The sequence below is a fragment of the Bos grunniens genome, chromosome 18 (genome assembly GCF_055505025.1).
Source record: "Bos grunniens cultivar Pamir isolate PY7600 chromosome 18, Bosgru_T2T1.0, whole genome shotgun sequence".
NCBI classification, from domain to species: Eukaryota; Metazoa; Chordata; class Mammalia; order Artiodactyla; family Bovidae; genus Bos; species Bos grunniens.
The window spans coordinates 51,644,767-51,665,523 of NC_141182.1; the positions used below are offsets into that span (position 1 = coordinate 51,644,767).

Below are 20,757 nucleotides of genomic sequence, written 5' to 3' on the forward strand. Positions count from 1 at the left end.
TGAATTTCTTGCTGGACAAGACCCAAGGGCAGTATATTTTGCAACCAGGGGAAGGAAAGTGCTCTTGATTCAGATCTCTCTGGTGGTCCACCGTGGGTCACAGGACCAGTCACTTGCCCTGCTGAACCTCCCCCCACTGTGGGAATCGCAGCCTGAGTTCTGGTCCATCCAGGCTTCAGGGCAGCCTGTCAGTGTTGCCAGGAATCCAGGAGGACCCTGAGCCTGGGCCCAGGTTCCTGAATAGCCTCAGATCTCAGAGCTGGTTCTCTGCCTCAGGCTCTTCCTCTTGACCTCACTCGGGTCTTGGGTCTCAGGTAAGCTCTTTCACACAGTCCGTAAGGAGACGTGTCTGGAGGAACTAAGGACCCGCATCTGCTTTGTGGCTGATATTACAGTAAACGTCTGTGTCGGGGTGTAGTAATTCCTGCAAAAGAAAACCGATGCCTTCCAGCTCATGTAACCTTCTTAGATGACTTCCCAGGGACTTCCCAGCCCCGGGTTACCCAGGGTCTGTTCGTGTCAGAGGTTTTTGGTCCAGACCCACCTCCCCTTCATCCCCTCTCCATCTTTCCTGCTATTTCTTGGACCTCCAAACACAGCCAGGTGTGCAGGGGGCACTTCCTTTGCCTTCTGGGCTATGGAACCAGAACTTGGATCCCCACACTCACCTGGTAGATGGGAGCTGGTGGCCTGGCATCAGGTAGGGAGGCCTGGGCATGGAGGAAGTGGGCATCAGAGGAGAGGGAAAGAGAGTCATTTCTCCCGACCAGCCATCTCCAAGCCTGGAACCCCGACCCCAAATCCTATCTGGGCTCTGTTTCCCACCCTTGTTAGCCTAGCTCCCCTGACGGATGATCCAGTGCCCACTCTCTTCCTGGCTGAACTCCAAGGTTCTCCTGAGTTCTAGTCAGGGGACCAGAGCAGCCTCTGCATAAGGTTGTGGGTGGTCATGTCCCTGAAGTGCATCCAGCTCCCAGCTTGGTGGGACTTGCCATGTTCTAACTACTCTGATGAGCTTCCCTGGTGGCTCAGAAGGCAAAGAATCTGCCTGCAATGTGGGAGACCGAGGCTCGATCCCTGGGTCAGGGAGATCCCCTGGAGAAGGCAATGGTAACTCATTCCAGTATTCTTGCCTGGAGAAATCCATGGACAGAGGAGCCTGGCAGGCTACAGTCCATGGCGTCACAAAGACTGGACATGACTGAGTGACTTTCAACTACCCTCGAGTGAAGGGTGTCTCACAGTGCTTCTGGGTTGGACAGTCCCCCTGCCCAGAGCTTGTGAAGCGGGGACGCTGGGAGAAGAGACAAGGAAGGAATGTACTTACCTGGGAGACAGAGCTGCCAGAGGGACCACCTCCTGGGAGGAGACAGGAGTTACCACTGAGCATGTGAGGAAGCTTAGCCCATTCTCCTAGGAGAGGTTGGATGTCCACCTTCCGGAGAACCATGGGAGAAAGATCCCCACCAAGGGAGAGAACCTCTGGCAATTTCAGGCCCCAGTGAGGGCGAGGGAGCCTCCCAGGATGATAACCCATAGGAAAAGCAGACTAGCCAATTGGATCCCCTGTGCTGAAGCCCCAGAGAAAGGGCCAGAGACCCTGGGGGTGGCAGGCAGGAACAGACATGGCAGGGCCTGACCGGGGCTCCCCGCTGTCCTGGGCTGAACAGACACTCACCTGAGGTGGACGCTGGGGGCCAGTTCCCTCTGTTGTGCAGGCAGCCGGGGTTAGGAAAGAAAAACAAAACAGGCATATTTGTGAGGAGTGTAGACGGAGGTCAAGGCTTTGTTGTCAGAACACGGGACAGGAGGATCTGAATGTCCAAGCAGGGGCTGGACACCTCCTTTCTCCACCAAGGCTGCTTTGGAGGGGAGGGCCCAGTAAGGACACTGAGGAAAGTCCTTAAGAAGCCATTTCTGCCCTGAGTCCAGAGGGGCAGGACCATAGGCTAATAGGGTTCAGGAGAAAGTGGCCACTGAAGGGACCAAGGCTCTGGGAAAGGCGTCCATCCATCCAAAGCTTTGTCTGAGTGGATTCATCACGCTTATGGAGAGAGCAGGGCCAGTGCACGGGGAGGAAAGCGGTCAGCCAGAGACTCTGGGATCTCACTGAGGGCAGTGTCGCTGCTGTGGCCACCTGCCCTCACCCAGGAGCTGCTGAAATGTGACAGTGGCCTTGTCCTCTGTCTCCATCTACCTGGACCTTAAGTGTAAAGACATCCCACCACCTGCGGACCTGGCACGACGTTCTGTCTCATGCATCAGGGGTGTTGTTAATGCATCTGCCACGTGGGGGCATTTGACCCCACCTGGCCTGTCCAAACTTCCACTCTCTGGCCAAGTGTGGACTTGGCGAAGACGACCCTCAGGTCCTGGCCCTGTGACTGCCCCTCATCAGAGTAGGTGGATTTAAATATACAGGAAGAGATACCTTTTTCTGAGTACTTACTACCTGCCAGCCTACATATATGGAACGAGGACAAGGAGGTGTCTTAATTGTGTTAACTGATAGATGGGCCTTCCCTGGTGGCTCAGAGGTAAAGAATCCACCTGCCAATGCAGGGGACACAGGTTCGATCCCTGGGCCAGGAAGATTCTCTGGGGAAGGAAATAGCAACCCACTCCAGTATTCTTGCCTGGGAAATTCCATGGACAGAGGAGTTCATGGAGTGGCAAAGGAGATGGATACAACTTGGCGACTAAATAACAAAATAAATGAGGATGGTGCTAAGGAAGCTGCCACAGGTCAATACCTGGTGAGGCAGGAACTGAAGGACAAGAGAGAATACCCGTGGGGAAGTGGGGAGGTCCTGGAGATCCAGGCCGGAAATTGGAGGATGGGGTGTCCTTCCTCTAGGACTAGGGTCAACCTGGGGGTGGGGGCAGCATCTGGGAATGCCACTGTACCTGTGAAGGAAAATGAAACACCCCAGGACAGCCAGCAGCGTCAGCACAAGCAGGACCCCAATCACGATGCCAGTAATGGCCCCCACACCGAGGGCTCGGGTGTTTTCTCGCCCTGAAAGCAGAAGAGAAAGAGAGAGGGGAAATGGGGTCCGAGTTCACTGGAGGCAATACCAAGAGGAGTCTTACAGGGAGAGGGCCTGGTTAGGTGGAAGGAAATGCTCTGAGGCCTGTGTGGTTGCGTGTTTTGTCATCACAGTGTCCTCCTGACTCTCCCACTGCACGAGGCTGCATCATTTCCCTCTTCGTCAGATTTGAAACCTTGGACTTGCTCTAGCTCTCCATTCTCTCACTGTAGCCATCTCCATGTCCTGTTCATTTTCCTTTGAAGGACTCTTTTCTTCTCACATTATGCGCCCTCCCTCTGATTTTTTGTTTCCATCACAACTGTCGGTCTTAGAGGGTAGTTCCTCTCCAGTCCACCCAACATTGATTAGTAGTAATAATATTAATGAACTGTTTCCAGGTACTCCTGTGCGACTGGCAAAGTGGGGAATCCTTTACACCCATTTTTTCTGATCTTTCCATCCCCACGAGGGAGGGGTTGTCATCCCCGCTGTGCATGCACAGATTTGAGACACACAGTTCTTCCATAAAGGAATGGAGGCCCCAGAGCTAGGATCAGGTGGAACAGAAATGTAACTGAGTTGTTTGACTCTACAGCCAAAACCCACAACGCTGAAATCCAAAATATCCTCTGTGAACACTTCTTACCTGCCCACTCTGTGTGGGTAAGAATTTTACCTACAGAAGAATTTTAATCTCATTCCCTTCCTAGTGACCATCCTCACAGCAGCCCTAAGATCCAGCTCTTCTTCTCCAGTTTTACAGACGGGGAAACGGAGGCACAAGATCCAGTACCTTGCCTACAGTCAAACAGTTCTCACAAACAGTAAGCAAACTATGACAAAATTAGCTAAGTTTTGCATAATTAATTAAACACATTGCTCTACAGGCTCCAAAAGGAGACTACCCACATCCTCATGATTTGCGTTCATTACACACCCATTTCCAGTGAAATTACAAGGGAAGATGGAGAGGTGTGGAAGGTCACTATAGTGCTCAGTGGGGCACTGGATCACATTGGCAGACTCTGACTGGGAGGAGACCCCACACTGATCAGACCCTGCATCCTCTGTCCTGACACTGTTGCTTGTCTGGGACAGCATCACCTTCTCAGTGAGCCGTAAACTCTGCTCATTGTTTCACCGACCATTGGATGCTTGTCCCCATATCACTTGGTCTTATTACATCCAGATTGGAAGGCTCATGGGATTTCTAAGAGGGAGGGATTGATTACCAAAGAGCATGACCTTTGTCTGTGGTTCCAGATCATTAGGATTGGCTCCTCTGTCCATGGAATTCTCCAGGCAAGAATACTGGAGTGGGTTGCCATTTCCTCCTCCAGGGGATCTTCCTGACGCCCAGGGATCAAACCTGCATCCCTTAGTCTCCTGCATTAGCATTGGCAGGCAGGTTCTTTACCACTAGCCCCACATGAGAAGCCCCTAGAGAGGGAAGGGAGTACTTCAAACTTGAGGAGAAGTCCAGTTCCTTGATTGATGCCATCTGAGAGTTCGTGGGATGAGCCTTCCTTCTCAGGGTCCACAACTAGCCTCCTCTCTTTGTGGTTTTCTGCTCCTAGTGTGCTTGTCTGAGATTGACCCACTAGCCACATAATCAGTGTCCATGTCTAAAGCACTGGAGTGCACAGTGTGAGGGGATGGCTGTCTCCACATTGGTCAGGTCTGAGGAGCACCTGCTTCTCAAGAAAGATGTGTTCTTCCTCATTGTTAAATTATTTAAACAGGGTTGAAGAAAATCTGGAGCTGAAGAATAAGAAGTGAAAACAATAACTTAGAAGGGCGATTCCTCAGCACGTCTGAGCAGGTAGAAGAAAGCATCTGTGAACACGAAGATAGAAAAAAAGAAGTTATTCAGACTGGGGAGTAGAAAGGGAAAAAAAAAAGGCAAATAGTGACTCCAGGCAAAGTATTATGCAGAACTCCATCAGGTGGACAAACATATGCAGGATGGCAGTTCCTGAAGGAGAAGAGAGAGGGAAAAACAATGAAAAATATATATAAAAATGAATGGTTTAAAACCTCCAAAAGTAGATGAGATCACATATTAGAGATGGTTGAGGAACTCCAAAAAGGGGTAACTCAAGATATAGACTTTGTGACACAATAGAGTCAAAATGTTGGGAGACCGAGGGAAAGAGGAAGTGAAAAACGCAGCGAGAGAGGAGTGACTCAGCGTGTGCAGCAGATCTTCAACAGTGTGAAAAGCGAATTCCACATCAGAAGGCGTTGGGATGACCGACTGAAGTCCTAAAAGCAAGACTGTCAACCGGCGAAGCAATGTACAGAGAAGCTCTCCTTCAATGAAGCTCAAATTAGGACTTTTCCAGATAAACAACAGTCGAGGGAACTCATTCCCTGGAGACACAGCATATATGAAGTGTGAAAGGAAACCTTTAAGATGACTGAACAAACATTACACGGTAACTCAGAGCCACAGGCAACCTAGAGAAGAGAGGTCAAATTACACAACAGGTAGCTATCTTATCTAAGCCGGTATTATTGTCTTTTATATAATTGCTCATTTTTGTTTTTTATTTCAAAGATATTACATGAGACAATGTTTATAAATCTATATAACGGGCATATATTGTACAAGGACGGCTGAAATATATGACAACAAGTGTGTAATATGGAGGCGATGGAGATGCACAGGAGCACCTTGTTTGTAATATACATCATAGATCTGGTTGGTATTTCAACTCGATAGTTATGTGTTTAAGATATAACTGTCATCTTCAAGTTAGGCGCTAAGAAAAGAACTGAAATACATTGGAAAGGGGAAGAACAGAATCAACATGACACATATGAAAGGAAATCATCTAAATACCAAAGAGGAAGTAATAGAGGAATTAATGAATAAAGCATGTAAGACATATAACAAATAGCTAGATGGCAGAAGCTCTTTCTTATTGGGAAGTATTTGAATGATAGATAGCCTCAACCTTCAAATTAAAGGCAGAGGTTGACAGAATGGATAAAAATTATAACCCCTCTCTATACTCTCTTCAAGAGACTCACTTTAGATACAAAAACATAGAAGGTTGAAGTAAGGCTGGAAAAAGATATTCTATGCAAATAGCAATAAAAAGAGAACTGTGGTGGCTGTATGAGTGTCTGCTATAATCATCTCTAAATCAAAAAAGCCTGCAAGAGACATTAGGACCTTGCATATCAAGAAAAGTTTCCATCCATCAAGGAAATAGAACAATTATAAGCATTATGCACCCAACAACACCAGATTTGTGAATCAAAAATGGACAGCATCGAGGGGAGAAATAGCTTGGTCATAACACTGACACTACAACACCCCACTTTCAATAATGGACACAGCAGTCAGAGAGATTTCAGTGACAACTAGAGACCGTGAGAACACTGTAAACCAGAGACCTAACCGACCAACAGACAACACGCAGTCATAGGAGTTTATGTTGCACAAAGTACAGTCCTCAAGGCCCCCAGCTCTCACCACACATGACCACCGCCCATCCTGTGAAGAAACGGTGTCACTTCCACTGTAGAGACGAAGGTGCAACTAAGAAAGCCAAGTGGAGGGACCTGGAGTTGAGTGTGGCAGCAAGCCTGCAATCACAACAGTGCGAACTAACATCCTGACACTTACTGCCTGAACATGTCTGCTGTAATTTCCACCTTCATCGGAGCGCGTATTCACAAAGCTCTATAAAGTGCATAACAAACACCACTGTACACATAAGAAAAAGGAGATTTAGGCTTTATGACTCACCAGGGCTTCCTAGGAGGCACCAGTGGTAAAGATCCCACCTGCCAATCAGGAGGCATAACAGACACGGATTCAGTCCCTGGGTGGGGAAGATCCCCTGGAGGAGGTCACAGCAACCCCTGCAGTGGAAGGTGGAGTCTTAACCACTGGACTGCCCAGGAAGTCCCAGGTACTGATTTTAGTGCTGCTTCCAGCGGTCTTGGCAACGAGGCTTCACAGCAGAGGGCCAGGAGAAATCAGGGGATGAGGAGGGGAGAGACAGCACACGTTCTAATTGCTTGAAGTGAAGGAAATGAGATGATAGGCTAATTGTTGGTGGACTTAATAAAAGAAGCTTATCCAGTGAAAATGGGCTTCACTGGAGGCTTAGCCGGGAAGACTGCCTGCAGTGCAGCAGACACGGGATCGATCCTTGGGTCAGGACGTACCCTGGAGTAGCGAATGGCAACCCACTCCAGGATTCTTGCCTGGGAAATCCCATGGACAGAGTAGCCTAGTGAGCTCAAGTCCGTGGTGTCACAAAGAGTCGGACACCACTGAACGACTAAGACAGGAGGCGACAGTGGTCACTCACAGGTCACCCTCACCCTAGGGGGCCACTTCTGCTGGAGTTGCCCCTGTTGGAGACCTCACACTGATAATCCCCGGCGTCCTGTCTGCTGACAGGGTCTATGGTGAGGGTGCTGCTGTCTGAGGACAGTGTCATCCTGTCTGCAAGGAGGAGACTCTGGCCTTTGAAGAGCCAGCGTATGGAGACCCCAGTCTCATCTGTGAGGCAGGTCAGGACCACGGGGCCCTCATGTTCTGGGACTGCGGTGTTGCTGACTTGGAGGGAAGGCCGTGCCACTGGGTCTGTGGAGAGACAGAGGGGTGACTGCTGAGAGTGGGTCAGGGGCCTGGGTCTTGCTCCCTCCTCAGTCTTGGGGCCCAAGACCTCTGTAAAGATGACTGTGAGGAAGGCCCTGGGTCTTTGTTCAGGTGGCAACGGGAAAGAGATGATCGCACATCTCCTCTGACCCCCAGATCACACAAGAGGGACCCTTGCCTGGTTGCTGGGACAACACTCTAGTACTAGACAGCTCTGTGCTATCAGCCCTGGGAACCTTGATCTTCTGACTGTGGGGCTATCCAGGACAGTCAGAGAATGTAGGATCTGAGAGTACATGTTGTGATTGGGAATAGAGAGAGCCTGGGTGTATTCCTGGGGCCTCACACTGACAAGCGGGGAGCGCTGTGTGGCTGGGTTAGAGGCTGTGTGGCAGGAGAGGTTGAGGTTCCCCTCTGGATGGTCAGAGGAGTCTGAGGGGTAGTGGTGGGGTGATCGGACTGTTTAGAGCAAAGAGCAGAAAGCCACACGTGGTGCAATCAGAGGGAAGGCAAGTTCCTGGTCTGTATTGGGGCCCCTGGGTCCTTCATGCTCACTCATTGTGAGTCTGACGTTAATTTGTTTCTCCCATCATATTCTGGTGATCCTCAGCCACCCACACAGAGCAGCCCATCCCCTCCCTGTCCTCATTCAAGGTGGACCTGCCTGGGCTTGCCTGGGACAGGAAGTCATGGCCAGTCTGGGTGTCCAGGGGTGATGGCCCATGTACTCGGACCTGAGAGGGAGGGGTGTGGATTGGCCTCTGGCAGTGTGCATTTGGGTGGGCAGCTCAGGCCACATAGGAACAGAGGTTACTCACAGAGGACATCCAGGGTGAATGGGTCACTGCGGCTGATGCTCACTGGGTTCCGGGTTTCACACACATAGGGTCCTTTCTCTTTCCTTGTGACGGTGACCACTGTGAGAGTCCTCTTGTCCTCGGACAGTTCCAGCCTGGTGCTCTTGGGGAGGCTCTGATTGCTGATCCACCACATGTAGGAGGTGTTCTGAGTCTCAGGTCCACATGTTAACACCACAGTGTCCTTGTGCTCCCAGGGGTTGGAGTTGTTGCTGGTGATGACGGGTGTGGGTAGCACCGCTGTGCAGATAACAGAGAGGACATTGCCCTGAGCCTCCCTGGTGGCTCAGACAGTAAAGAATCTGCCTGCCAGTGCAGGAGACCTGGGTTCAGTCCCTGGGTCAGAAAGATCCCCTGGAGAAGGGAATTGCCACCCAGTCAATATTCTTGCCTGGAGAATTGCATGGACAGAAGAGCCTGGTGGGCTACAGTCCATGGAATAGGAAAGAGTAGGACGTGACTGAACGATTAACACTCTCACTTTCTTATACTTTTGGCTCCTCTGAAAGCATCTTTCAACAAAATTGGCATCCTTCGCCTCTCAGCCAGACTTTAAAGAATAAGGCAGGCTTGTGTGTGGCAGGACAAATGCATGGGGACCTGAGCTCAGAGAGTGTGAGGCCACCTGCTCTATGTCTGGGAGAAGCACAGGCTTCCTTCGGGGTTGATTGTGCAGCAGCGTTTAGTGGTGGACAGAACAGGGTAGATTCAAAGACCGCCTCACATATCTCCGAGTTTTCACCAACCAGCGTCAGGAGAGAGCTCCTTGGGCAGCACCCTGTGGTGGAGGAGCTGCCAGCAGTGTCTTCCTTTCTGTGTTCCTCTCTGGGGGTGCTGAGATTTTTCTGGCGTCTCTAAGTCCCCTAGGGCATTTGCTTGATTCCTGGGGACCTCGTACCTGTGTGCTGTCCATGCTGAGTCTCATGAGTAGGACCAGACTGTGCCCCTGCACGGAGGTGGCTCTTGGGGCTGAGCCCTGGCTGGTGACCAGCTTGGAGCCTCCAGATTTGGCACAGGCTTCCCAGGGTCACTGGAGGCAGGAGCCCTGGGACAGGGTCTGGGAGGGACTTCCTGGGGCTGAGCTTCTCTGTGAGGATCCCTGGGGGCCCTCAGGCCAGGGTCTTCCCTGAGTCCTGCAGGGTCTTCCTCAGGGTCATGGTCACGGGGAGGGGCCCAGGGGGCTGACTAAGAGTGCTCTCCCTCTGCCGAGTCCCTCATCAGACCGTCCTTCTCTCTACACAGTGTCCCCAGGGCCTGGCTTCCTGGAAAGCATTTCTGACCCTTTGGAGTTGGTCTCCACAGTGTGCGTGCTGCACTGAATGTTCAAACCCCAACACGGGACACAATGCAGAGGGGATGGAGGTGCCATCCGGGTTAGTCAGAACAGAATTCATCCCCCAACACCCCAAGGTCAGAGAGGAGGCACTCACGGAGTACATGGAGGTGTCCAGTTTGTCTTTTTGTCTGTAAATCATCCTTTGTAATGAGCAGGAGGTAGGAGCCTGTGTCTTTCTGGGTGACGCTCTGGATCAGCAGGGTTCCGTTGGGGTAAAGTGTCTCCCGTCCGCTGTGTGCAGGCCCTTTGGTAGTTGCGTTAGTGTCTACCCTATATGATGCGATTAGCTGGCTGTTGTCTACCCTTTCTCCTCTGTACCAGGCATAGGCTAGAGGATTCTCTGTCAGGTTGTGGGCAAGTAGAAGAATATCCGACCCTTCTGCAGCAAGGGGGGGCATCGTTTCAATAGTGAGCTGGGCAGTGGTGGGCGGGGTCCAGAAAGTTAAGAGGGAGACTAGGAGGGAAGAGAGAGAAATCAGTTAATATTGTGACCTATGTGGGGGATGGGAAAATGGTGCCCTGGGTCCTGAGCAGGTCTCTTCATCCCTCAGCCTTAGTGTGGGTGTGTGTGCATGTATGTGTGTGTGTGGTTCAAGGTCAGCAGCATGACCCCCATCACTTCAGCCCCTCTGGGCTCGTTTTTTCCTGTTTCCCCAGCTGTCCCCTGGCTCACTCCCTCACTGCCCTCACACTCCTGCTCACACTCAGGGCCTCTTGGGAGATGCCCCTTGCCCCGACCAACTGCTGTAAAGACCCTCCGTGCTCACTTGCTGACCCTTCCCCGCTCCCTTTCCTGCGTGACGCCTGTAGCACCTGCCAGCACACTCTCGATCTCTCTGCTTGTCTGTCTTCCTCCCCACAGAGCGTGGGCTCCGTGAGGGCAGGGGCTTGTCTGATCCTGCTTGAAACCCAGGGCCAGGACCAGGCTCCAGTCATTAGTACCTGGGGATGAAGGAAGGAGAAGTCCCAGGAATTCCACAGCCTGCTGTTTATTTGTCAGTTTCTAAGGGTGCGGGTAAGGACAAAGTTTACTGTTCTGGTTGTTTTTCTGTACTGACACAATAAACTGTTATTATTGTCATCAGTTTTCAACAATTACTGCTCAGTGAAGAATAACTCATGAAACCTACAGCAGTTGAGGTCTTCCCACCCCTCACCAGCTCTAGTTCATGGAGAGTCTCCTGTGGCTGAGCCCCCCACCCTCCCCTGTCCTCTGTGCTCAGGTGTGAACACAAGCCCTGTGTCCCCTCTCAGAGCCCTGTCTCCCCCAGACACCAGCCAGTCTCTTGTTCTCCAGTCTCTGCCCACTCCCTGAAAATCGTCCCCTCTCACCTGCCAGGAGGAGCCTGTTCCAGGGGACATGCCTCCTGCTTGCAGTGCCCGACCGGGGCTCCATGGTGCCTGCTGTCTACTGTGTCCCTCTCTCTGGAAGGAGAACTTCTGGTCCAGAAACGCTCAGAAGCACTGCAGCCTGCTGTGTGAGCTCCGCTGTCCTTCCCTCTGTGTGCTGGGCCTCCTCCGGGGGCAGGAGCACGTTCTGGGTCACGTGGCCTGGGGCGGGGTCTCTGCCCAGGCCCCGCCCTCTGCCTCCCCTCTCCTCCTTCCCTCCCTGGTGGTCCCCCTCCCCCGTCCCCCTCTGTCTGTATTTCTATTCCCTGAACTCTGCTGAGTCCCCTGCCTTCTAGAGCAGTGATTCTCCACCTACACACACACACACATCTACACACATATACCCACCACACACATACATACACACACAGCTACACGCAGACACCTACATACACACACATCTATACACACACACGCACACACACACACACCCTTGTCTCGAAAAGCACAACCTTGGGGTGTCCGGGCCCGAGGTTCCCACTGCTCTGGATCAGATGCACACTCAGCCTCCCTCAGAGCCTTCTGTTATCCCTTTCTGGCTTTTCCCTTCAGAGGAGGAGCCTGGGGGTGGGGGGTGCATGAGGAACGTTGTCACAGGGACGTCTTCCCCACGGTGCGTGGGAATCACCTGTGGAGCTTCATGAAGACTTCGAACCCCCAGGTGTCACCTTAGAAATGCTGTTTCAGCAGCCGCCAGGTCACACGCTCGCCCAGCCCAGCTGAGACCCCAGAACACCGGTTAGGCTGCCCCACCCACCCCAGTGTTGGCCTCTGCTGTGTTTTGGTCTGAGGTCTCTCAGCACAACACACAGATCCAGCGGTTTCCAAATGTTGGTGGTAATTGTTCCCGGACACAGAAACCCAGCTGGATGCCCAGGGTCTTCCTGTTCTCAAATATCTGAGAAGACTGCATGTACTCCACCCTCAAGGTCACACTGACTCTGGAGGAGAGAAAGGAGTCAGATGAGCGATGACTGGAGAGGGGACCTGACCTCCACTTTCCAGTGTCACCAGCCTGGCATCTGTTTTCAGGGACAGAGACCCAGAACCGAGTGTCAGGAGGAGCTGCAGTTCTCAGGTGAGAAGGGAAAGGCTTCCTGTGTGTCCTGGGAGGAGAGGAACCTGGTACTGATGGGTGGGCTGACTCTGGGCTCCCTGGTCCTCGGGTCAAGTTCCGGGAGACTCTCCGTCTCTGTGTCTATTGCCTGAACCTTGGTTCAGAAACTATTCAGGTCCTCCTTGCCATTATAGGGCCTCCTCTGTCACCTGGCTGATCTTTCTGTGGTCGCTGTGATCTTTCCCATGGGTGGTTGCAGGCAGGGATGAGAGCTGGCATGGGTGCCCATAGGCCCCTAGAAGGTTGGGCCGTGTAGTGTGGGCACATATGAGGGGCTCTGAGGGTCTGTAGAGGGTCTGAGGGTCTGAGGGTCTGTCTTAGACCCCTGGGGTCTAAGGCCTGATAATCCGAGGTGGAGTTGATGTAATAATAATAGATATAAGTACACAGTAATTGTAACACGCTTGAATTATCACCAAATCATCTCCACCCTCCGCAATTGTCTTCCATGAAACCGGTCCCTGGTGCCCTTAAGGTTGGAGACCGCTATTTAGAAGGAGGGATGGAAATCAGGCTCCTTCTCCACTTCCTTAGGCAAAACAAAATTCACCTGCTAATTTCCTGTTTGGCCCAATGTTGCCCCCTGGAGGTTATGAGCAGACCCGGGGACAATGTAACAGGCGGCTGCTGCTGCTGCTGTTGCTGCTAAGTCCCTTCAGTCGTATCCGACTCTGTGTGACCCCATAGTCGGCAGCCCACCAGGCTCCCCCGTCCCTGGGATTCTCCAGGCAGGAACACTGGAGTGGGTTGCCATTTCCTTCTCCAATGCATGAAAGTGAAAAGTGAAAGTGAAGTCGCTCAGTCGTGTCCGACTCTAGCAACCCCATAGACTGCAGCCTTCCAGGCTCCTCTGTCCATGGAATTTTCCAGGCAAGAGTACTGGAGTGGGCTGCTGGGGTGCAAATGCCAAAGGGAGTGAGTTGGTTATGTGCTCTGGGCAGAGGTGGGCGCTGACCTCCAGACTAGAGGCTATCAGCCGGGGTTCAGGTCTCTGTGGGTCCCCAGGCTTCCTGACCTCATCCCAGTGCAGGGTGAGCCCAGGGAGACGATGGGCATTGTTCAGTGGCAGGAGAACCATCCATCCAGGTGGACGTGTGCTCAGGAGGAGCTCTCAGTCCCTGAGGCTTCAAAGGAAGGGCCAGCGGGGGGTCTCGGGGCTTTGGGGAGAGGATGGCGGCCTGTGGGCTGGACCCCAGAAGGCCCTGTCCTCCTCCACCTCACAGCACTGGGCCTGCACCCTAGTTCTCTGTGTCCCCATCAGTGGTCTGCTCTCAGCCTCCCCACAGTGCCAGGACCTGGGGAGACTATGTCAGGGGAGCCCCTGGGCTCCTCTGTCAGTGGAGGGAAGACCCCCGTGGGACTCCAGTCCCCCTGGGATAAATCAACTGCAGAAGCTATGTTCCTCTGTTCCGGAAGTTCCCCTCCTTTCCCAGGATGCCTTAGGGGGAGGGGCTGAGATGTCTCCAGGGACCAGACCCACGTGTTCCCACAGATCAGGGACCTTGGGATGAGGAGCTGCTCCCCAATTCCTGTGAGTTCACGCTGGGGCTCCCCCTCCCCTGTGGTGACTCCCTTGGGATGGAGGATCGGGAGTCTGAGCCAGGTCAGGTCTCCGAGAGAAGGGGAAGGACTCAAGGTGCCAGCCCAGGCCCTCCAGGGAGACTAGAAGATTCTCCTGAGTAGAGATGGAAGAGGGTGTGATTATCTGGGAATGAGCAGAGGTCTGACTCCTCACACTTAAGAGGCCCCTGTCCTCACTCCTGACTCCAGGAGGAATAAAGTTCCGTCCTGGAGCAGCTATGGGCACTGGCAGGTCCCCTCCCACTCTGATGCCAGAACCCCTGTGTCCACAAGGAATATTCTCTGACCCCTCGGTGTCACACTGGGTGGGGGGTGTGAGTTCTGGCTTCTGTCATGCAGATTCCCTTATCTATTTAAAGAGTATTTATTGAGCATGTGTGACCTGTCAGCCCTGGGTTGTGTCCTGGTGTCCAGAGAATAGGATAGACTTGGACTTCGAGCTCACACACCTGACCTTGTGACGGGGAGACAGACACTCAGAGAAAATCCTGGAAAAAAGGAGCTAATTATGATGGAGGGATAGACTGAAAGGGAAGCGTCTGGTGGAAAGGAAAGGGTCCGGAGTCTGTCATGGAATCTCAGCTGGACTGGGTGTCATGGAAGGCACCCCTGCAAAAGTGATCTTTTGACTGAGATGTGAAGGGTGAGCAGACCCTCAGCAGAGAAGGATGGGGCTCAGAGGGCAGAGCTACCTGAGGGGAGTCTGGCCTTCAGGTGGGCCTGGCTGGGAGGAGGAGCTGCCAGAGTCCAGTGTGGGGAACTGGGAGAGTGGAGAGGACTGTGGACGGAGTAGGTTGGTGAGGGTCAGAGGCTGCTGGGCGGTGGGACCTGCTAAGTGGGAAGGAGGTGGGCAGCCCTGTGGAGGCTCCAGACTATGGAGGAGCTCTGCCGCCCTCTGGCGGCCACAGAGGGGAGTGTCGAAGGGAAAGTTCAGTTCAGCTCAGTTGAGTCGCTGACTCTTTGCGACCCCATGTATCGCAGCACGCCAGGCCTCTCTGTCCAGCAGCAACTCCTGGAGTTCACTCAAACTCACGTCCATCGAGTCGGTGATGCCATCCAGCCATCTCATCCTCTGTCTTCCCCTTCTCCTCCTGCCCCCAATCCCTCCCAGCATCAGAGTCTTTTCCAATGAGTCAACTCTTCGCATGAGGTGGCCAGACTACTGGAGTTTCAGCTTTAGCATCATTCCTTCCAAAGAAATCCCAGGGCTGATCTCCTTCAGAATGGACTGGTTGGATCTCCTTGCAGTCCAAGGGACTCTCAAGAGTCTTCTCCAACACCACAGTTCAAAAGCATCAATTCTTCGGCGCTCAGCCTTCTTCACAGTCCAACTCTCACATCCATACATGACCACTGGAAAAACCATAGCCTTGACTAGATGGACCTTAGTTGGCAAAGTAATGTCTCTGCTTTTGAATGTGCTATCTAGGTTGGTCATAACTTTCCTTCCAAGGAGTAGGCGTCTTTTAATTTCATGGCTGCAGTCACCATCTGCAGTGATTTTGGAGCCCCCCAAAATAAAGTCTGACACTGTTTCCACTGTTTCCCCATCTATTTGCCATGAAGTGATGGGACAGATGCCATGATCTTTGTTTTCCAAATGTTGAGCTTTAAGCCAATTTTCCCACTCTCCTCTTTCACTGTCATCAAGAGGCTTTTTAGTTCCTCTTCATTTTCGAAGAGGAACTTCGAGAAAAGTTCCTCTTCACTTTTCTCGATGGGAAAGTACTCGAGGTTTTCTCCTAAGACAACTCAAGTATTTGTCAAGTGTTTACATATCATCTTACAAATCCCAGGGACAGAGGTGCTGGCAGGCTACAGACATGAGGTCGCAAAGGATCGTATACGACCAAGCGACTAACCCTTTCAACACTACATATCCTTTATGCTGAATCATGTCCCACTCTGAATTTCCAACATCTCTCGTCCAAGATCTTCTCTTATATACCCCACTCCAAGATTTCATCCAGTTGAGATTTGTGTTGATACCAGGCCAATTTCTCTCTGTAGAAGAGGAAGGATCCAGATGCAACATTCTCAGTCCTTGGGCAGGACTGGAGCATCTCTAAGTAGGAGGAGGGTGAGGAAACGTCCGTGTGTCCTGCCTGATCCAGAGGGTCCATGTGGACATGAAAAGGCTGCATTTCCTTTCCCCCCATACCCCCTTTAGTGTCTTCCACAGGGGGCAGGGCCAGGTGGAATTGGAAGACCAGGGGTGGTGCAGTGATTCTGAACCTCATCTTCCCGCCTTCTATGTCTCTGCCCCAGCAGGGGACCTGGTCTTCATGGTGAGAAGGAAGGTGGGGCGTCTCCACAGGACCCTGATCAGAGATTCTTTCAGCAAAAGGGACACAGGGATCAAGCATGCTAGCTCTGGACTCAGTGTCCCTGTCACCCTGTAGATGATTGTTGTAACTAAATTATTAGGATCTAATGGGCTCTTTCGTATTCTAATTTATTAGGTTGTTTTTACTTCTTTTTACCTTTTGATATTTGAAGTTTCAAAGGTGAATCTCCATCTTCCTTAAGCCTGAGAAGGGTTGGTGCCAGGGTGGTTCAGTTGTAGTAACGGTTATTTTTTTATAGTAGCTTCAGTTTTACAGCAAAAGTGAGGGAAGGTACGGAGTTTTCCTAGATACTTGCCGCCCATGAGTGTAGGGTCTCCTCAGTATTCAACATGCCACACCCGAGGTGTACATTTTATTAATTGATGAACCCACATGGACACATGAAAATTACCCAGCTTCCATAGCTTCCATTAGGGTTGACACTTGGTACTGTAAGTTGCCGGAGAAGGCAAGGGCATCCCACTCCAGTCCTCTTACGGGAAAATCCCATGAGTGGAGGAGCGGGTAGCCTGCAGTCCATGGGGTCACTAAGAGTCAGACACGACTGAGTGACTTCACTTTCACTTTTCACTTTCATGCATTGGAGAAAGAAATGGCAACCCACTCCAGTGTTCTTGCCTGGAGAATCCCAGGGATGGGAGAGCCTGGTGGGCTGCCATCTTTGGGGTTGCACAGAGTCAGACACGACTGAAGCGACTTAGCAGCAGCAGCTGTAACTTGCATGGGTTTGAACAAGTGATCATCAGCAACATAGACTTCCCTGATGGTGCAGTGGTAAAGAATCCTCCTCCCTGTTTAGGAGACTCGGGTTTGATTTCTGCCTCAGGAAGATCTCCTGGAGAAGAAATGGCAAACCACTCTGGTGTTCTTGCTGGGAAATCCCATGGATAGAGGAGCCTGGCGGGCTACATCCATGGGGTCACAAAAGAGTTGCATATGACTTAGCAACTAGAACAACCGCAAGGTCAGTGACAGTCCTGCTGCCCAAGTCACACCAGCAGGGCTAGTGAGCACAGAGCAGGTGGTTGTGAGTCTGTAGGGCTAGTGAACACAGAGCCTATGGTTGTGTGTCTGCAGGGCTAGTGAGCACAGAGCCTATGGTTTTGTGTCTGTAAATTAAAAAACTATGACATACATCGCTTGTTTATTTACCCATACTCAAATATGGAAACCTCGTGTGTGGGGCGGCCATGATGAACCAGTGTCTATCTACAAGTTAGGCATTGTTTAGAGAACTTTCCTGGTGGCTCAGTGGATAGGAATCCACCTGCCAAAGCACGGGACCCGGGTTTCATCCTTGGTCAGGAGGATTTCACATGCTTTTGAGCAACTAAGACCACGCATCGGAATTGCTGAGTCTGTGCTCTGAGCCCACGAGCTGCAACGACTGAAGTCTGCTTGCCGAGAGCCACTGCTCAGGAGTAGAGAAGCCACCTCAATGAGAAGCCGGCGTATCGCAACGAAGAGTAGCCCCTGCTCACCGCACTAGAGAAAACTGGTGGAAAACAATGAAGACCCAGTGCAGCGGGGAAATTAAAAAATAAACAAAATATTTGCTGAGTAGTTCAGAATTAAATGTTATTCCCGAAGTTGTGAGGTCTTCTTTTCAACTCCTTCTTTCTCAAACATCCAGAACACCATTGAAACATTGATTTTCCACAGGCTGAGGACCTGCTCTGCCACTGGGGTGACTTCACTGCAAATTTGTTTTCAGTCTGGAACAGCCAGTAGCGAGCATCCCGCCTTTCACACTGAGCATCTGCTCTGCAGTGAACATCCTCACCACAAATCTCGGCCCCCGTGGAGTGTGAGCCAGGGGCTCATTCATTCGACACACAGACATGCAGTTCCCTGCATCAGGCCTGGAGCTGGCCGGTGGACTCAGCAGAAGCAGGACAGGTGAATCCTTCCATGTCCGACCTCCCAGCTCAGGGTTCCTCTTAGAACTGGAGTCCTGGTTAACATGTGTGCACACTGAGTGCCACTGTATCCCCTAAACTGCATCTGCATGGGGACTAGAGGAAAACGTTCATTTCCAACATCCTCACCCTTTACGGAAAAATTCTGTGAGGAGATAGCACGTGTGTCCATATGTCCACCTCTCTTCCCACACACCATCCCTCCTTTATCCCCTACCCATCCTTCTGTTCATCTTTTCACGAAGTCCTGTGGCTGCGCCTCTGTGGTTGGCCAGATGCCAGGACCCCTGAGATACCCTCAGTAGCTCCCTCTGCTGCTCCATTTAAACACCATGGTTCCACAGGTGGTGCACATGAGCCCAGGTGATTCCTGCAGAGTCTGTCCCCATGGAAGATAGGGGAGGCCCTGGTAATCCAGTGACCATTATACTGGGTGTCTCGAGCATTTTGCATGACTGTTAGGGATGCTGGATGGGTTAGACCTGAGTCATTGAGAAATATAGTGCTGGGTTTGGGTGTCAGAGTTACCCCTGTCAATGGTACATTTATGGAGAAGAGGAAGTTTGGGGTGACTGTGGAGCCCTAGTTCCTTCTCTTCCTTTGGGTACACAGGCAGACGGAGGAGCCCTCAGGTGACAGATTGTACCCTGGAGACTGGTCTTCAGGCCCCACTTGTTCTTCAGCAGGACGCTTGCTCTGTTGGAAGCGTGGAGAGATGGCAAAAGCTCTCACGCCAGGCTTGAGGCTCAGACTGGAGAAGCTGGGAGGGTAGCCCAGGCGTTCTGCTCAGCCTTGCTCCCTGGGGGAGGGGGGATCATTTGGAGAATGAGGGAACAGGAGGCTGTGCTCAGGAGGCCTCCAGGCTAGGCGATGGCTGTCTCCAAGGTCAGGTACCGAGGGTCAGGACTTAATCATGAAACGTTCCCTCCAAGTTGTAGACAAGCCGGTTATCTGACACTCAGCGGCGGGGAGATACTCTGAGAGGACAAAGTTAGTTCTCAGCCTCCTTGAGGACACCCTCCGGGCGCAGGATCATTCACCTGGGAGTTATCATGGCTGTAGCTACAACTAATACACAGACAGGAGAAGGTGCTCCCGATTCATAAACTAGAGAAAAGCGGGTTATCCCTGAACACATTCTACTATGTTCATCTTTGTCATAGAATAGAAATGGGCAGGATATGCAGCCGTCCCTTCCCATTGATGGGGGCTGAGCACAGCAGAGACACTGTCCATGGTGCTGATGAACACAGGCCACCTGGAGACTTGGGAGTTGTGGTCTTTGAGTCACATCTGCTTTCTTTCCATTCTGAAAAATTGGGCATTGCTAGAAAAGAAGAGGCTTCCATGGTGGCTCAGACAGTACAGAATCTTCCTGCAATCCCAGAGACCTGGGTTTGATGAATCTACAGAGATGGCAATGGCTATCCACTCCAGTGTTCTTGCCTGGAGAATCCCATGGCAGATGTGCCTGGAGGGTTACAGTCCATGGGGTTGCAAAGAGTTGGACGGACTGAACAACTTTCACTTCACTGGAAAGAAGGGGTGGGGAGAGCTGCAGGGAGTGTGGACTGGCCTCGATCTCCAGGGCTCAGGGCCAGTGAGATTGCTGTGGACATCGTGGCGGGACTTGACCCCACATCGGCCTGACAAAGTCCAAGCTGCCCAGAGCAGATTGCAGCGAGGGAAGATGATGCCCACGGCCTTGAGAGGAGTGGGAGGCAGAGCACAGAACCCTAAGAGATGTCCACAACTTCTAGCCCACAATCTGAGAAATGTGCCCCATTATTAAGGAAATCTACAGATGAAATTCAGATCACATGACTGGGAGACTATGGTGGGGTATTTGGGAGATATGGTGGGGTAACTTGGACATTATGGTGGGTGATGTATTGGGCTGAGTCCAATACATTCACAGTGTTCCAAGGCAGGAGAGGCAGAGCCAGAGGGGATGGGATGATGGAAGGAGACCTTGGGGACCTTTAAGATGTTCCACTGCTGGCTTTGAAGATGGAGGAAGTGGCCACGAACCAAGGAAAGCAGGCAGCCTCTCACAGCTTGGAAAGGCAAAGAAATGAACTGTCTGTAGAATCCAGAAAGAACAGCGTCATATTGACACTGTGGTTTGTGCCCCTAAATTTGTGGTCATTTGTTACAGAACAGTAAGGAACACCAAGAAGCGTCACCTTGTCTCATCCAAGACTGTGTGCCTGGGGGGATAAGAAGTAATTTAGACCTAAATCATGATCGGAAGCTTTGCAGGTGGTTTCTCTTACCTCTCATCTCATCTCAGCACAGATGATACTTGGCCATGCTTGCCAAGAGCATGCTTGCCAACTGTGGGCTCTGTGCCCTAGGGCACACACCTGCTGTGTTTGTGTGAGTGTGGGCACCTGATCCGAGCGGAACTATATGAGAACAGACCTATCCCAGGGACCTCAGGGAGAGACGGAGACTTGCTAGCCCAGGTGTGTGGTGGGGGCTGCAGGGGAGATCTGGGTGGGAAGGCCCTTGGGACACTGAGGAGGAGACAGGTGAGCCCTTTGCCGTCATA

The 20,757-nt window shown here is 51.9% G+C and overlaps 1 protein-coding gene across 6 annotated transcripts; it reads right to left on the bottom strand.

Annotated features, from left to right (window-relative positions):
* Nucleotides 1-11,351, bottom strand: LOC147353946 (cell adhesion molecule CEACAM6-like). Of its 6 annotated transcripts, none has more exons than XM_086352863.1 (8): nucleotides 11,182-11,351; nucleotides 9,944-10,303; nucleotides 8,475-8,753; nucleotides 2,908-3,019; nucleotides 1,679-1,707; nucleotides 1,328-1,359; nucleotides 669-710; nucleotides 1-424 (listed from the first exon to the last, which is right to left on the bottom strand). In XM_086352863.1, exons 1-8 carry the CDS (start codon nucleotides 11,243-11,245, stop codon nucleotides 359-361), a joined length of 984 nt encoding a protein of 327 aa, XP_086208989.1. In that variant the 5' UTR covers nucleotides 11,246-11,351; the 3' UTR covers nucleotides 1-358. The 6 variants fall into 6 exon arrangements, with proteins under 6 accessions (XP_086208989.1, XP_086208988.1, XP_086208993.1 ...); XM_086352862.1 differs by having other exon boundaries at nucleotides 1,328-1,413; nucleotides 11,182-11,286; XM_086352867.1 differs by lacking the exons at nucleotides 1-424; nucleotides 669-710; nucleotides 2,908-3,019 and having other exon boundaries at nucleotides 1,332-1,359; nucleotides 11,182-11,286.
* Between the last annotated feature and the right edge of the window lie 9,406 nt (nucleotides 11,352-20,757).

Coding starts and splice junctions, on each gene's coding strand:
- LOC147353946 (XM_086352862.1), bottom strand. CDS start 11,245: ATGGAGCCCCGGTCGGGCACTGCAAGCAGGAGGCATGTCCCCTGGAAC. Junction 3,020..8,474: donor ATTCACCCTGGATGTCCTCT/GTGAGTAACCTC, acceptor TTCTGCTTTCAG/GGCGAGAAAACACCCGAGCC. Junction 425..668: donor CACCAGCTCCCATCTACCAG/GTGAGTGTGGGG, acceptor TTTCTTTTGCAG/GAATTACTACACCCCGACAC.